This window comes from Oryx dammah, unplaced genomic scaffold, assembly GCF_014754425.2.
Source record: "Oryx dammah isolate SB20612 unplaced genomic scaffold, SCBI_Odam_1.1 HiC_scaffold_5, whole genome shotgun sequence".
Taxonomy (NCBI): domain Eukaryota; kingdom Metazoa; phylum Chordata; class Mammalia; order Artiodactyla; family Bovidae; genus Oryx; species Oryx dammah.
Window position 1 is genome coordinate 96,304,530 of NW_024070189.1, and position 16,485 is coordinate 96,321,014.

General features: G+C 52.9%; 1 protein-coding gene across 1 annotated transcript; it reads right to left on the bottom strand.

Moving 5' to 3' along the window:
* Positions 1-840: 840 nt before the first annotated feature.
* On the bottom strand, positions 841-16,160 carry MAN2B1 (mannosidase alpha class 2B member 1). The gene is made up of 24 exons (XM_040240799.1): positions 15,912-16,160; positions 15,130-15,232; positions 14,780-14,953; positions 14,224-14,417; positions 13,447-13,579; positions 13,081-13,226; positions 12,182-12,298; positions 9,004-9,089; positions 8,801-8,921; positions 8,643-8,721; positions 8,352-8,461; positions 8,002-8,109; positions 7,593-7,709; positions 6,659-6,805; positions 5,494-5,591; positions 5,290-5,407; positions 3,614-3,732; positions 3,432-3,533; positions 3,173-3,260; positions 2,917-2,997; positions 2,260-2,487; positions 1,658-1,813; positions 1,464-1,566; positions 841-1,094 (listed from the first exon to the last, which is right to left on the bottom strand). Exons 1-24 carry the CDS (start codon positions 16,071-16,073, stop codon positions 985-987), a joined length of 3,000 nt encoding a protein of 999 aa, XP_040096733.1. The 5' UTR covers positions 16,074-16,160; the 3' UTR covers positions 841-984.
* Positions 16,161-16,485: the final 325 nt, after the last annotated feature.

The following is a 16,485-nucleotide window of genomic DNA, read 5'->3' on the forward strand; positions in this document are numbered from 1 at the left end:
AGAACACCAGAACCAGGGCCTGCCAGGCTCTCTGCCTGTCTCCTGGGAGGCCCTCGTCTCCAGCCCACCTGTCCAAGGCCTAGCTTTGGAACCTGCCTCTGATTCTTCTTTCACACCCCGCCCTGGCAAGGACCTCTGAGATTCCCCACCTTCAGGGCCCCAAGGTAGAGTTTGGGAGGCCTGCAGGGTATGTCTGGCTTTCTGGGCCCAGGACAAGCCAATACAAACCTGTCCTCAGTGGCTTGTCAAAACAGCTGTGCCAGGGATCTCCTTGGCAGTCCAGTGGTTAGGATTTCAGCGCTTTCACTGCCATGGCCCTGGGGTTCAATCCCTGATCTGGGAACTAAGACCCCACAAGGCACAAGGGGCGGAAAAAATAAACAAAAACACAGATGTGTCACAGCCCTAGGGGATGGAAGAAGAATGAAGCAGGAGTGGAGGATGGAGTGGTGGTGGGGTGGGATGTGAACTGTGTAGACTACGGTCTGAGAATTCAGGCCAGCAAATGGCCTTCCTGAAAGGACTGGAGTCAAGGGTCAGCTAGGATTTGCTGACCTTGTGTTTTTGTGTTTAGTCACTCAGTCATGTCCAACTCTTTGTGACCCCATGGACTGTACCCAGCTGGGGTCCTCTGTCCATGGAATTTTCCAGACAAGACTACTAGAGCAGGTTACCATTTCCTACTCCAGGGATCTTCCCGACCCAGGATCGAACCCATGTCTCCTGCATTGGCAGGCAGATTCTTACCACTGTGCCACCTGGGAAGCCCCTGCTGACCTTTCTGGATCATAAATTCCATTGCCTTCAAAAAAAAAAAGGAAACCCACACTCAGTCACACCTTGACTTGAGTCTTGGTAGTGACATTTTAATGGCTTTCATTGGTGGTAGCAACAGCAACAGGAGAAGGGGGAGAGTTAGCTCCGTCCCCGGAGGAGAGAGAACTCAGGCTCGCAGCGGGGAATCTTGTATCTTGTATCTTGGGTCTAGCCGTCCTCCTCCCATTGGACCGAAGCCAAGAAGGTACGGATTTCCATGGGATGCAGCGTGATGGTGGCGGAGACCAGACGGGAAGGAGAAGGATAGGGTGTGGGGCCTGGGGAGGTGGAGGGGAGAAGTGAGGGATGCAGACTTCCTCCACCTTAACATCCTCTCTGCGCCCTCCCCTGAACACAAACATACCGCCTTAAATCTTTCCCCAGGCCCTCACTCCCAGACCCTTCAACTGTTTCCCAGAGCCTAGATACCACCCCCAGATGCTCAAATCTCTCCCCAGTGTCTGGGCACTGTCCTCACACCCACAAGTCCCACCCCCAAGGACCGTCAAGCCACATCACTCCCTTACCTAAATCTGAACACCGACTGACTCAGACCCTCCAAGCTCTATACCTGGACCCGGTCAACATTCTCGCACCTCCCACAGTGCCTCCCACCCTTCCCCGCGCCCCTCCAGGCAGGCTCCTACCCGTGTCTGTTGTCCACTGGAGCCTGGAGGCGTAGGCCAGGAGCTGGTTGGCCGCCAGCGTGGTCTCCCGCAGGTGGGTGATGGTGAAGGCGGAGAACAAGTTCTGCGGGCAGTGAAGGGGCCCAGATGAGTTGAGACAAAGCGGGGTTCCCCCTCCCTCCTCTCCCCAGTCGCCTTCCCACCTCTGTCCTCACCGTCAAGTCCAGGGTCACCGGGGAGCTCAAGTTGCGGCCCGAGTCCTCCCCTACAGCGAACTGGTGCTCTAAGCGCAGCAGCAGCGTCTCCCGGTCCCAGCGGGCCAATGTGAGCAGACGTACCGAGGGTGGCAGCTCGCGGCGGAGCCCTGAGAACTGAAGCAAAGCGCGGGGCGAGGCGGGGCTGAGCTGGGCGGGGCGGGGCTGAGAGGCTTCAGGAGGCGGAGATTCGGCGCGGAGGGGCGGGTCTTGGCCGCGCTCAGGAGGCGGGGCTCAGCCAGGACTGGGAAGACTGAGCCAATGAGGGGACCGGGCGGTGCCGGGTTAGCGGCAGAAAGGTTCTCTTCCCTGACAGTTAGGACTGGGATGAAGCCGGGAGAGAGACGTTGTTGGAGAAGGTGAGTGGGTGAGAGGGTTGGGCCGAGACTGCTGGGGTGACCGCGCTGAGCTAAGCGAACAGGATTCGCTTACATCCTCCCCAGGACGAGTAGGAACTGGCGAGGTGGGTCTCAGTTAAACCTAGAAAAACCCGCCCTCAACCCCGCCCCTCCCTCCGCAGGCTTCCTTAGGGTCCTCTTTCTGCCAGCCCCGCAGCTCCTCACCTGCGTGCGTGGGGCTCTCTCGAGGTGATACCGCGCCCCGCCACCTGGAGCCAGCACCACCTGCGGGGCCAGGACCTCCATCTCCGCCTGTAACCGGTGGCTGGCGGTCGCAGTCCCCTTCTTATCCAACAGCACGAGGTGACGTCCTCGCACCCAAAGCCCCGACCCCTCCTTGTTCAGCGGCTCCCCAACTCCGCGTGCATCGTCCTTCAGCAGCCTTCGGTGCACCTGCGGGGAGAGTGACCAAGAGACAGTGAGGGTTCCTGTAGCCAATTTCTGGCCCGGAAACCGGGTGAAAATATGTAGGGATTTCAAGGGGGAAAAAAAGAACATTGGGGGGAACAGATGAGGACGAAGGGAACATAGGGGATCCCACGTAAACGTGGGGATCCGACCTAACGACGGGCTAGGGCAGAGGGCGGTAAGGATCTAATGGGGGCGGGCATAGGGCAAATCAGGGCCTGGAGGGGAGGTTTGGGTAGGGATTGGATAAAAGCACGTAGTGAATGTCTCACAGAGGAATGGAGAGTTCAGCTTAGCGGGGACCACAAACAGAGGGGTGCACCTAGCAAAAGAAACTGGCTTCGAGGTGCTGTAGAGGGCAGGAAGGGAACTGGTGGAAGGACCCTGACTTAGATGGGGGCTCAGGCCACTAACCATGAGTTCCAAGGAGCCATCTGTCAGGCTACTGCCCCCCTGGGACCGGTCAGTCAGCACAGTCAGCTGCATGTTCCCATCCTGGGGGGTAAAGGGTGAGTGAGGGGCTGCACTGCTGGCCAGCCCCAGCTCCCAGGCAGGCCCCACAGGGACAGTGGAGACTGCTGAGGACGGTTGGGAGATGTCAAGAACAGGTGAACTCCACTCTGTAAAAGGGTGTCAGGAAGAGGTGGGGAGCAGGGTGGGGGATGGGTACCGTGATGTAAATGCGGCTGTTGACTGGATAGTAATTTCCAGCCACGGGTTCAGTCTGGTTCAGCTTCCAGGTAGGTCTATAATCCCGCCTGGGGTGGGGTGGGATTTGATCAGGCCTGGAGTCTGGCTCCCCTCCCCCTACTCACCCACTCCTCCTCCATCCTCTCCCTCCCACAGTCATTAGGGTCAGCAGATGCCCCCTCACCGCCCTGGGCCCCAGCATACCACAGACCACCCCTCGATGCCCCCAGTCTCTCCACCTCCTCTCCAGGATCTCCCGGCCATTGCTGTCAGTGTAGAAGAGTCCGCCTGTCGCCAATCCAGTGTCAAAGCGACTGATGACCTCCTTCCCCCAGCCGTCTCTATACCCGATGGGATGGCAAGGTGGTGAGCTTCATTTTAACCTCACTTTGCCCTTCCCCCAGCCCCCAACCCCGCTCACCCCACAGGTATTGGCCCCACTGTCCACTCCAGCTCCAGGTGCCGTTGTCTGGGATACAGGCGAACCACCTGGGAACACCAGGCTGAGAAGTTCTGGTGTACTTCCTGCACCAAGGATGCCTGTGGGCACATGGGAGTGGGAGCAGGTGTAAGCGTGCACCTGAGCAGAGGTGAGCCCTGCAAATGTCCACCCCAGCTGTGAAGATCACAAAGGCCTACGTCAGGGTCAACCCCCCTAATAGCTTCGGAGCCCGACCCACCTTCCCTACCTGCCTAGGTATGATGCCCACACTTTATACTTCAGTCATTGCCATGTAAGTTTTTTTTGAGTTTGGCACACATTCTTGCTGCCCGTGCATGTGTGCTAAGTCGTTTCAGTCGTATATAAACTCTTTGCAACCCTACGGACTATAGCCCACTAGGCTCCTCTGTCCATGGGATTCTCTAGGCAAGAATACTGGAGTGGGTAGCCATGCCCTCCTCCGGGGGATCTTCCCAACCCAGGGATCAAACCCACATCTCTTACGTTTCCTGCATTAGCAGGTGGGTTCTTTACCACTAGTGCCACCCGGGAAGCCCCACCATTACCCTATCTCCCCTCCTTAGAGTAGGCTTCTAGCTTTGCACATGGCTTCCTGGAATAGACTATATTTTTCAGTCTTCCCTGAGGCTTGCAGTAGCTGTGTGACCATGTTTGCCTACTGGAAACTGATCAAAGTGTTACGAACAAACTTCCTTGCCCCTTCCCCTCTTCCACTGGCTCAAATGTAAATGTGATGGCTGGAGCTTGAGCAGCCATCTTAGGCCATGAAGTGGAAGGTGAATGTACAGAAGGCAGAGCAGTAAGTTAGAAAGGAGGACTTTGCTGGCAGTTCAGAGGTTAAGACTCTGTACTTCCGCTGCAGGGGGCACAGGTTCAATCTCTGGTTGGGTAACTAATATCCCACATGCCATGTGCAGCTCAGCCAAAATAATAAAAAATAAGACAGAAGGGACCTAGATGATTATTGGATCATCCCACCTGCCTAGACTTTCTATTAGATGAAAAGAAACTTCCATCTTGTTTTAGGCATGGTTATTTGAGTAACTGTTACAACAGGCAAAACTGTATCCTAACACAGTGACCCAGGTATGCGGGTATTCACTCATGTGAGACTTGCCATTACCTGCCCCACTCCCTCCCTAAGAGGAAACATCAGTGAGAGGCCTCAGGAAACCTGCAAGCCTGAGCCCCTGATTCCAACTAGATGTACCCTCAGATACCCATTCTAAATGAGAATCACCCAAACCCTATCCAAGTGTGAACCCTCAAATCACCCTAGATAAAATCCCTTCCTATCACAGATCCCTGATGAAATTTTCAGGCAGTTACACCTGACTCTGCACATTCAGGGGCCAAACAGGAACAGCCTACCACCAATTTCAAAGCTAAGTACAATCTTAATCCCCACGACAGATGTGAAATGCCTTTCTATAGGCCTCCATGGCGTAACTGTCATACAACCAGCTATGACTACCAACCCTGTGTGAAAATCCTCAAGTATTCCCCTCTGCTCTTAGCCTTCTTATCTACTGGAGATGTAAATCCTCCCCACCACCCCTCATAAGGCACATCACCCTCCACATGCACCCCACCCCACCCGCCCTGCCCCAAGTGCCCACTCACGGCCCCCTGACCTTCACAAGGTGGGTCTGAGCCCAGCGGCTCACAAACAGTGGTTTGTTCTGGTTGGGTCTGAAGATGTAGGCACCGGAGGCCTGGGAGCTTAGATTGTTACCTATACTGGCGTTGTACCTGGGGCCAGGGCAGGTGAGAGTCAGACAAGGGACCTCAGCTCTGCTCACACCACCCCCTCCCCCAACCTGGTGGTCCTCTCTCACCAATAGAAGGCTTGGCGAACAGGCAGCAAGAGATTCTGCTCCAGGTTCTCCAACTCCATCAAGAGCCCTGTGTCAGGGTCAAACCTAGCCCGGAGGTACTGGGCAGAAAAGGGTAGACAGGCATTAATGACCATCACTTCAGCTAATGGCTCTTCCCAGAGCTCAGGAGCAAACACTGGTGTTGGGCAGGAAGGATCGCGTTTCTGAAATGCTGAATTAAAGACTGCAAAGTGGGAATTCTCTGGCAGACGGATGATTTAGACTCCCAACTTGCATGGTAGAGGGAGAGTGTTCAATCCCTGGTGGGGAAAATAAGATTCACCCACCCTTCCCTCCTCTCTCTCTCTCTTTCTGCATCACTGTTAGCAAATTCTAACAGCTCCATTTTCTACCTTATCCTCAATCTGACCACTTCTCCCCGCCTCCATGGCCTTTCCTTCCCCATCTGCTTGGGACCCAGGCTGCTTGTGCAACTGAAAGAGGAACCACAAGGCCAGGACCCAAGATTTTTAGGGCCCATGGAAATGTATAAATCTCAATTTCTTTTAGGATCAGAAGAAAACTTGAATGAAGTAACAATACATCAGGTCGAAGTCTCATGGTTACTATTCATATTCATATCCATACTATCATGAAATATAATTTTTAGCATTTTTCTATGGAAGGAGGGACCCACAAAGGCTAATGCTAGGACCCCCAACAGCCTTAATACAACCGTTTCTCCTGTGATTCCTTCACAGTAAAAGAGTTCTCCCCTCTGCCGGCCCTTAAGGCCCACACGATCTGACTTGTCACCTCCCCCCATTCCCCAACACCTGGCTTCAGTCACAATGAGTGTTCCCTGAACACCCAACACCCTTCTACTCGAGGGTGCCCCCTGCCTGCCTGGATCTCTCTTACCCCAAATGGCCACACAGCTACCTCCTCCATGTCTCTGACATGCCTCACTGAATTTGCAAACCCCTACCTCCATCAGCTCTGACATTTCTATCAAATGTCACCCAAGGGTCCTCATAAGAGCCCCAAGAGAGGACACTGAGAACATACAATGGAAGCCTGATGACACAAAGCCATAAACTTCAGACCCACTGACCCACAGTCTGTGGCTTACTGCCACGTCTCAAAACTCACCCAGAAATGGAACGGGGTCTGAATAGGGTCTCACCTCATTCTGGATGACCAAGTCACGGGACCAGGACTTCTGAGGGCTTTGGTCAGGCATCTGGGATACTGAGTAGATGCTGAAGCCCAGGGCAGGCACTAAGGCTGAGAAAAGCAGCTCCTGACTGTCTGAGCTGGGAATGGTCACCACCTCAGGTAAGGGAGGAAGGAAACCAAGTCAAGAAGCTGGGAGGACACGCATGAAGCCACACCACACAAACAGGAAGGGGTCAAACTTGAGGAGGGCAAGGAGTCACACCTGTCAGGCAGGGTGGGAGTGTCAGAAATGCTGAGTTAAAGATTGCAAAGAGGGAATTCCCTGGCAGTCCAGTGGTTAGACTCCACATCCACTGCAAGGGACACGAGTTTGATCCCTGGTGGGGGAACTAAGATCTTGCCAGGTGCATGGTCAAAAAAAGGAGAAAAAGATTCCAAGATTCAGAAGGTGGGAAACCTACTAGGAGAGTGGACCTACTGTAGGAGGTGGGAGAAGTGAGGGAGTAAGTGTGGGAAGAGACTCTTGAGACAGGGGAAGGAGGGAAAAACATTCTGGGGGGAGGAAGTGGTTAGGAGGGAGAGGTCCTCAGGATGAGGAGAATATTCATAAACAGGAAATTTTTTCACAGGGAGATATTAACAAGGGGGAGATACTCATAGGCAAGGGGGGGGGGGGGGATGTTCCCAAGGGGGTATGATTTAAAGGGGCAGAGGGGAAAAGTATTTAGACGAAGAGACAGTAATGGGCAGATGATATTCATGGAGGAGGAGATATCCCAGAAAGGGAGGGGTCCATGGGAGAAGACATCCTTGGAGGGAGATAATCTCAGGGGAAATGTCCATGGGGGAAAAGGAGAAATGCCGACGGCAGGAGGTTTCCAAGGGGGTAGGTATCATCAAGTGTGCTATACAGGAAGGAATATTTGTGGAAATGGGCTCACATCGCTGGGCACAGTTTTGCCACCAGGGTCCGTCACGAGGTAAACGTGTTTGCTGACAGGCAGCCGCACCATCCAGTCCACTTTCCGCCCTAGGGGGTTATAAACGATCACCTGGAACTGGGGTGGGATGTTCAGAGCAGACACGGGTCACAACAGGCCTTCTGCAAACCCACCCACGTGTGCAGCAAGGTCCCTGGGTGAGTCAAGCCTCCAAGTGGTGCACTGGTCCCCGTCCTGCCCCAGCTTCACTGAGCCCTCAAATATCTTGCCCCCGAGTGCTCAGTAACCAGCTGAGCCCATCAGCCCCTCCTCCTTTTCACCAGGCCCAGAGGTTTCTCTGGTTCTCGTTCCACCCACCACCCACGCGATCTGCCCCCGGCCCCGCCTCTCCCACTCCAGGCCGGCTCACTCTCTCTGCTGTCTGGGTGAGCGGACAAATGCTGATGTTGAGCTTGCGACAAAAGACGAAGTCCTCCTTCAAGCCGCTGAGATGCGCCAGCGCATTGCTCATGAGAACCTGGGGAGGCGTGTAAAGCAAAAGGTCCACTCTGGACGCCCCTGCCGTTCTCCTCGCGATTCCGCTCTCAGCCCCGACCCTGCCTCTCTCAGTCCCTCCTTCCACAAGCCCCGCCCCACGAGCCCTTCTGGCGGCCACTCTGTTGGTTTTCGACCACGCCCCTTCCTAGGTCCGCACCCACCCCACCCCGTTTCCAGGCCATCCCTTCCTGTCTCCGCCTCCCCCAGGCTCCACCCTCGCACCTGACAAGGCCTCCAGCCTTCTGAAAGCTGGCGGGCATAGTCGTCAGCCACGTGCTGCCGGGAGGTACCACTGACTGCATCGTGGTGCTGGAGCACCGCCATTGCCTCATCTGTAGGCAGACGGTGAGCCTGAGTGAGGTCTCCGCAGGACTCTCGGCCCAGACCCCAAGGACACGCGAAAAGTCTTGCGCGGGCAGGCTGGGTTCTTAAAGGCTTCAAGCGAGGGGCAGCAGAAGTCTGGAGTCCAGCTTCAGTTCCACCCCGCTGTCCCCTCGCCCGCCGGACACCTACTGAGGGGTGCACTGTCCCCGGAGCCATAGGGTCCCACGTTGGCTGCCGGACCCGCCAGCGCCTCCAGCTGGTTGCACACCTGTGGAGCAGGTGGTATGTTGGGGCACCAGTCCTGTCAGGACCCCTGGGCCAGCCCCTGGAGCCTGGCGTCCCCCTACCTGCAGGAAATTGTAGCTGAGGCGCTCGTAGCGTTTGAGGGCAGGCCGGCTGGAAAAGTAACCGGTCCAGAACATGTGGGGGCCATCAGCGTAGGGGAAGAAGTCATCCTTTTTCACTGACCTGCAGCAGCAGAGACATTGGGGCAGGGCCACGACCCACAGGGCATGCCAACCCCCCGAGGCTCCCCAGTCCCCCCAAATACCAGTTGAGTTTGGCCTTGTTCAGCTCCCAGAGGTAACAGGCCGGAGTGGAGTAGAGAACATTGACGCGGCTCCCGTTGGCCTGTTGCTGAGGGGAGGTGTGCCTATGTGAGCCCTCGGGAGCCCTTCCCGGGCGGGCCGCAGGTGTGCACATGCACACAAACACAGGCACACACATTCAGGCCCCCGGTTGGTTCCAAGTTTCTCTCTTTTTTTTAATACACAGTTTGAGTACAAACCAACGGCTAAGTGTGAAAATGAACGTTGACCGAAGCTAATTACCAGCCTGGCCTGGAAAGAAATTCAGGGATGCAAGAATAAACCTGAGATTTTACTAAACTTTCAATAATTCCAATTTTATTACTTAAAACTTGCATGGAGAAATGAAACATATGACATTCTAGGGCAGGAATAATAATTTATCAGCACTGCAAGATTATTGCCAAATGACACAACTGTTATAATGAATGAAGGCTCACTTTCAACTGAGGGAGGTAGAGGAACAAGGTGACCTCCATGAGTTAAAGGATGTTTGTTCTGCTCAAGTTGTGTCCCCAGTGCCTTGTACCCAGTAGGTGCTCAGTAAACACTTGAATGACCTAGAGAACATTATACTTAGTGAGGTAAGTCAGAGAAAGACAGATACCATATGATATCACTTATATGTGGACTCTAAAAAATAATACAAGGGAATCTATACAGAAAACAGCCTCAAAGGTATAGAAAACAATTTATGTTTACCTAACAGGAAAGGAAGGGGGGAAGGGATAAACTAGGAGTATGGGATTATCAGATACAAACTATACATACAATAGATAAGCAACAAGGATTTACTGTATTTAGTGTCTTATAATAACCTATAGCAGAAAATAATCTGAAACAATATATAGATATAACCGAATCATTTTGCTGTATACGTGAAGCTAACACAATATTAATATTGTGAATCAATATGTGCTTGCTAAGTCACTTCACTCATGTCCAACTCTTTCTGATGCTATGGACTGTAGCCCACCAGGCTCCTCTGTCCATGGGATTCTCTGAGCAAGAATACTAGAGTGGGTTGCCATGTCCTCCTCCAAGGGATCGTCCCGACCCAGGGATAGAACCCATGTCTCTTACGTCTCCTGCACTGGCAGGTGGATTCTTTACCACTAGCCTGCCACCTGAGAAGCCCTGTAAATCAACTACACTTCAATTTAAAAAATAAACATTTGAGTGAATGAGGGAAATGCACAGGACTTCATGACTTTATATGCAAACACATTTCTATTAATACATCGCTGAACAAACACTCATATACACATTTACACACAATGTTCACTCAACAAACAATTCCTTAATATGCTCAAGATTGTGGACACAATCTATAACCAGCAGCCAGCCCTGCCCTCATGGAATTCATAGCCAAGGGCAGAGGAAGAGATTGGTCAGTTGACTACATTCAGTCTAGATGTAACATCACAGATATTTGTGGGCACTCCTGTGAGCCCAGAGGAAAAAGCAAGCTCTCCAGCTAGGGCCTAGTGAAGGCTTCCTGGAGAAAAAGACATTGCAACTGGTGTCTTAAAGAACAAACAGAAGTTTTTCAGCCCCAAGTAATAATAATAAACAATCCTAACACTTATTATTTACCTGACGCTGTTCTATTGGTCTATGCAAGCTCATTAAACTTTCATCATAACTACTATATGTAAAATAGATAACTAATAAGGACCTACTGTACAGCACAGGGAACTCTATTCAATACTCTGTAGTGACCTATATGGGAAAAGAATCTAAAACAGAGTGGATATACTGCTACTCCTCTCTATTCTGCCTTTGATTTTAGTTCCTTATTGCTTCTCTCTCTGACTCTAAAAGAAACTGGCATCCAGCCCTCGACAAGAAGGTTATTTTGAGACATTAGTCTGCCATCTTCTCAGTCAGATGGCTTTCTGAATAAAGTTGTATTCCTTGCCTCAAAAATAAAAAAATTTTTAAATGTGGATATGTATATGTAAAACTGATTCACTTTGCTGTACACCTGAAATTAACACAACATTATAAATCAACTCTACTCCAATAAAAATTTTTAAAAAAGAAAAAAGCCCTATCAGGTGGGAACCACCACTGTGCTCATTTCCTAGATAAGAAAATTGAGGCACTGAGTGCTGAAAAACATTCCTCAAGGTCACAGAGTCAGTAAGTGGCCAAGCCAGGCTTTGAACAAAGGAACTTCATCTCCAGTAATGAAGATGTTAATGAAGTGTGTGAACAAGTAAGCAGGAGAAAAACCAAGTATGACAGTATGAACTCCTGGTAGCCTAGGAACATAGGTATTTGCAGGAGGAAGTGGTCAAGATGTTGAAAGCTCCTCGGAGACCAGGGGCTTGGGGAGGACTGGGAAATGTCGTCTGGAAGGCCTTTGGTGACATAGCTGAGAACTGTTTTTGGTGAAACAGCAGTGCAGCGGGTGGTAAAAAGTGAAGACATTAAAGATGGTGCCAGTAGACAATTCTGGGGATGGAAGTGATGGGAGAGGGGAGATGAGGTTCTGTGCTAACGAGAGAGGGACTGCCTGCCCACACTGCCACAGGCCATTTACAGGGACCACAACAACACCTCCTTGGTAGGCAGAATAATGGCCACCCAAAGATGTCCACGTCCTGCTCCCCAGAACCTGTGACTGTTAGGTTACATGGTAAAAGGGAATTAAAACTGCAGAATTAAGGCCGGCTAATCAGCTGACTTTAAAACATTATCCTGGATTATCTAGTGGGCCCAATGTAATCACAAAATTATCTTAAAGTAGAAGAGGGAGGATAAAGAAGTGAGAGTGAGAAAAAAAAGATATGATAACAGAGGCAGACAGCTACTACCTTGCTGGCTTTGAAGATGGAGGAGGATGCTGTGAACCAAGGAATATGGACAGCCTCTAGAAGGATGAGGCAAACAGACTTTCCCCTAGAGCTTCCAGAAGAACACAGCCCTGCTAACATCTTGATTTTAGCCCAGTGAGACCCATGTCAGACTTGTGACCTACAGAATTGTAAGGTAATATGCTTGCTGTTGTTTTAAGCCACTAAGTTTGTGATAGCTTATTAAAGTATAGAAAACTAAGATAGCACCTATAGATAATGTATGTGACCCAAGGCCCTGGGATACAAATACAGGTGCCCACGGGGCAGGCACACTCACCTGGGCATTGACCAACTGGATGAGCTTGTCAAGATTTTTGAACCACATGTTGGCATTCTCGTACTGGAAGTCTGAGCCCATGGTCATCACAGTGTGTTTGGTACGGTAGAGCTTACCCTGCAAGCAAGATGGGGGTATCCTCAGGCTAGGGTGTCCTGGGCCACCCTGTGGACAGCTGTGTCTTGGTATATATGTGGTATGCACAGGGCTTCCCTGGTGGCTCAGTGGTAAAGACTCTGCCTGACAATGCAGGAGACGTGGGTTCAATCCCTGATCTGGGAAGAACCCACATGCCTCAGAGCAACTAAGCGCTGCACCACAACTATTGAGCCTGTGCTCTAGAGCCTGGGCACGCAACTACTGAAGCCCAAGAGCCTTAGAGCCTGTGCTCCACAACAAAAGAAGCCACCGTAATGAGAAGCCCAAGTATCACAAATGGAGAGTAGCCCCCACTCGCCGAGACTAGAAAAATGTCCGCACAGCAACGAAGACCCAGAACAGCCAAAAATAAATGCATGAAATTATTTTTTAAAAAATGAAAAGAATGTGAGTGCACAGAAGCATGGCAGGTAGGAGTGCAAGTGTGTCACATGGGAGCAGAAGGACTCACAGAAAAAGAGCCACAAGCGGCTGAGGAATTCTCTTGGGCCTACCACCCAGACATGGGTACTGAGGTCCTGTGCCATGCTGTCTAGCAAACATGGTGGGGATGTGCTCTGGCGAAGGGGTCCACCTTTCCAATCAGAAATGCACACAAATCCAGGAACAAGGTATGGTGATGGTGAATGGAATTTTACCTTCCCCCAATGAAGGTGAGGAAATGCTGGGGACTGTCTGGGCTGATGGAAGGGCCCAGTGCGTGTACACTAGAGGCACATAGGTTCTGGACACCCGGTTACCTGGTCAGTGGCCAACTTCAGGAAGTAATGAACCAGCTCCTTTGCGTTGTACTCCGGGCTGCGCATGTCCTCCACAAAGGGCTTGTCGGCACACAGCATGTCCCAGCACAGACCTTCTGGCGGGCTGTACATGTTGGGGAGCACACCTGCGGACCACATTAGGCTCAGGGGGTGGTCATGGGCCCTAGACCTGCCAGGCCTCACCAGGGATGGATTTCAGAATTTGCCAGGCCCAGTGCAAACTGCAAATGGTGGGCCCATGTTCATAAACTACTAAGAATTTTAAGACAATGATAGCAGACTATAAACCAAGCCCAGGGCCCTTCTGAGCATGGGGGCGGCCCTCTTTCCACTCTACCACCTTACTGGTGAAGAGGTCGGCAGTGGGAGGCTTCAGGCTGGCGCTGGCCCGCCACACCTGCTCCATCTTCAGCTCCTTTTTCCGCACCCTCTTGTCTTGATAATCCAGGCGTCCAAAGAAGAAGCCGTCAAAACCCATCTGGAGATGGGGCGGGATGAGGAGCGGGATGGGAGAACAAGAGAGGACAGGAGGAGTAAGGGACCAGCCCTTTCATCACCAACCACCAACCTCTCAAGCACAGGGAGAAAAACCAGGTCAAAGACCAGGGAGGCCCTCCAGTTCATTTCAAATGTTGGGGAAGGTCAGAAGCCCTGCAGGAGCGCCGGGAGAGAGCAAGTCCAACGCTACAACCCACCTCCACCTTCCCCAGGTCTAGGAGCCATTCCCCCTTCCACAGCCTAGCAAGGGAAGGGGGATGGTCATGGCACAGGTCATGAAGCCGGCTGAAAAACCGCAGGCCCTAACCAGCCACCCAGCTTGGCCAAGAGCCAGGATCAGAACAAACTGGGTGGAATCAGGGGAGGGGGAAGACTCAGCTGGACAAGGGAGGCCGGGGTGTATGGGGATAGGTGATGAGGGTCAACCTAGGCTAGGACAGAGCAGAGCCAAGGCTGGAGCGAAAAAAGAATGGAATTCACAGGTCACCCACGAGGCAGGGTCTTAAGCGGCGAGAGGGCCAGGGGTAGGGCCTGGTTCCGGTGAACTTGCAGAAAGGGGCGGGACTTGGATGACAGAGGAGGAGTCAGAAAGAATGAAGGGGCGGGCCCAAGAGATCTGAAAACCTGAGCGAACAGTGAGGCTTGCTCCCGAGAGTGGCCGAATGGGTCGATGTGCCAGGCCACACGGGGGCGCCCGTCGCTGCCGAACGTCTCCTCCAGGAAGCGCAGCCCGAGTGTCATCTGGTCGATGATGGCTCCGTAGTGGGTGGTCGCCTCATCGTTCATCACCCAGCCACCGTTGGCAAACTCTAGGCGTCCTGTGCCGGGAGGGGCAAAGTCCGAGTCAGTTGTCAGGGCCAGGAGTGGGGCCAGGGTTGGTGATGCCAGGGAGGAGAAGACCTGCCTAAATGACCAGGCCTGAGAGGAGAAGTATCAGGGGTCACTCTCAGGCCAGTGTAAGTGAGCTATGGAACAGGCCCCCTTGCACAGTAGGCTTTCTAGAGGATTCACTGGAGGTGGGGCCTTACAGGATGTTTAGGAGTTCTCCAAAAAAGGGAAATTCCAGGCAGGTGCAGCCACATAGAGGCTGCACATGGCATGATAAAATCTCAGAAGCCAGGGTGCCAGAGATAGAAGCTGGGCTGGGCTTCCTCTTTTCACTTCCTGAGGGGAGGCTCACCCTGGCGCACCAGGTCCCGCACGATTTTCTGTGTCGCATTTGTCTGCTGGTGCCACCAACGCGAGAAGAAGGCGATTTCCACATAGACGAAGCGGCGGGTGGGATCCGCCAGCAAAGAAGAGATGACGGAGTCTAGGATGTACTGTACACCCGCCTGCTGGATGTTATTGTAGACTGTGGGCACAGGGGTCAGGCAATCAGGAATCAGCAAGCCAAGGGAAACATTCTTAGACACAGGAGCCCAAGCTGGGTGTTGCCCCACCCTGATTGTCCAGGCCTGAAAAGGAATTTGAAGGGCTCTACGGGACCATGGGAGTCCCAGGGGTCACTCCCCACCCTCCTCTACTCACTGCCATAAAAGTACTGGTCCACCGTCTTGAGCCAGCCGACATCATCGTGTGTGTGAGGCAGCAAGTGTACATTCAGCATGTCTGGCTTCACCTTCGGGCATGTCTGCACAGGGACCCCAAACACACCTCACTCTGTCAGTAACCCCAAGGTTAAGAGGCAGGCTGCAGTGGGGGGTTGGGAGGATATCAGGCAAGTCTTGATCTAGAAGCAAGTGACTTAGGTGGGGATGGGCTCCCCCCAAGGACACACATAGTTGTGTCATAGATGTGCTTCCCAATTGACAGAACTTCTCAGAGCACCTCTCGTGCATGCCCTGGAGAAATACTAGTAGTAGCTAATGTTTATTAATAATTTGTTAATACCAAGCAGCCGCCCTGGGACCTGAGGGCAACATTATCTCGTTTCCAGATGAGAATACAGAGGGTCAGAGAAGTGAAGTGACTTGGCCAAGGTCACACAGCCAGCAGGTGAAACCAGATCAGAACTTCAGGCAGCTGACTCCCAACTCTCAACCCGTCCCCATCACACTTACAGCCCACTCATGTAAATGCTCGCAAAGTCCAGGTAAGCCAACCCACAGAAGCAAGAGACAGACACAGACAGCTCCGTTCTCAAACTAACACAGCCAGTCTTCTCAGTAACACAAGGCATGAACCAGATCACACTGTCATATTAGCAACCATTCACTGGGCACCCACAAAACAGACCCACCCACACCTCCGGACTCTACTGGAAGCTTCATTATGGCTCTTGTACATTTCCGCTAGCGGGCCGCGCTCACCTTGTATCCCGCCGCCCAAGCGCAGGGCGCCGCTAGGAACAACACAAAGAGGAAGGAGAGAGGCGGGAGCGGTGGCCGCGGCGCGCGGGAGCCCGTCCGGGATTCTACCGCGCCCCGGCAGCCGCCAGGGCGAAGCCCTGAAGGCCGCGCGTCACCAACCATGGCTCTGCAGCCGCCGCTGCCTCGGCCTCCGCCTCCCGGGGTTCTTGGGCCAGGCTGAGGCCGGGTATATGCTCCGCCTCCAGAACCCGACTTGGCCAATGGGCACAGGCGGGGGCGTGCCCGAGGCGTGACCAGGTCCATCACGAGACCAATGCGGTAGCTCTGGGTACAGCTCGGGGCTCGAGCAGCGAAAGCAGGCCGTGGCGCGTCACGTCCTCGGGGTGCTGCTTTGGCCAGTGAAGCCTTTAGCGTCTTGTGGCCTCTATGTGACTGGGGTGCCCTATAGTGTCGCCCTCCCCACCACCGATGCGTAAGTCTCAGATTTTCCCGCGGATGTTGTTTGCCTTGGAGGTATTGCCTAGGATTCTAGGGTATTCCATCGACCTTCAGGGCTATGGTTTGCAAAGGACCT

Excerpts from the sequence above, each read along its gene's own strand:
- MAN2B1 (XM_040240799.1), bottom strand. The coding sequence starts at position 16,073 with ATGGTTGGTGACGCGCGGCCTTCAGGGCTTCGCCCTGGCGGCTGCCGG. Across the intron at positions 14,954-15,129 it reads GGACCAGTACTTTTATGGCA|TCTACAATAACATCCAGCAG; the intron begins GTGAGTAGAGGA and ends CTGTGCCCACAG. Across the intron at positions 1,814-2,259 it reads AGAGAGCCCCACGCACGCAG|TTCTCAGGGCTCCGCCGCGA; the intron begins GTGAGGAGCTGC and ends GCTTTGCTTCAG.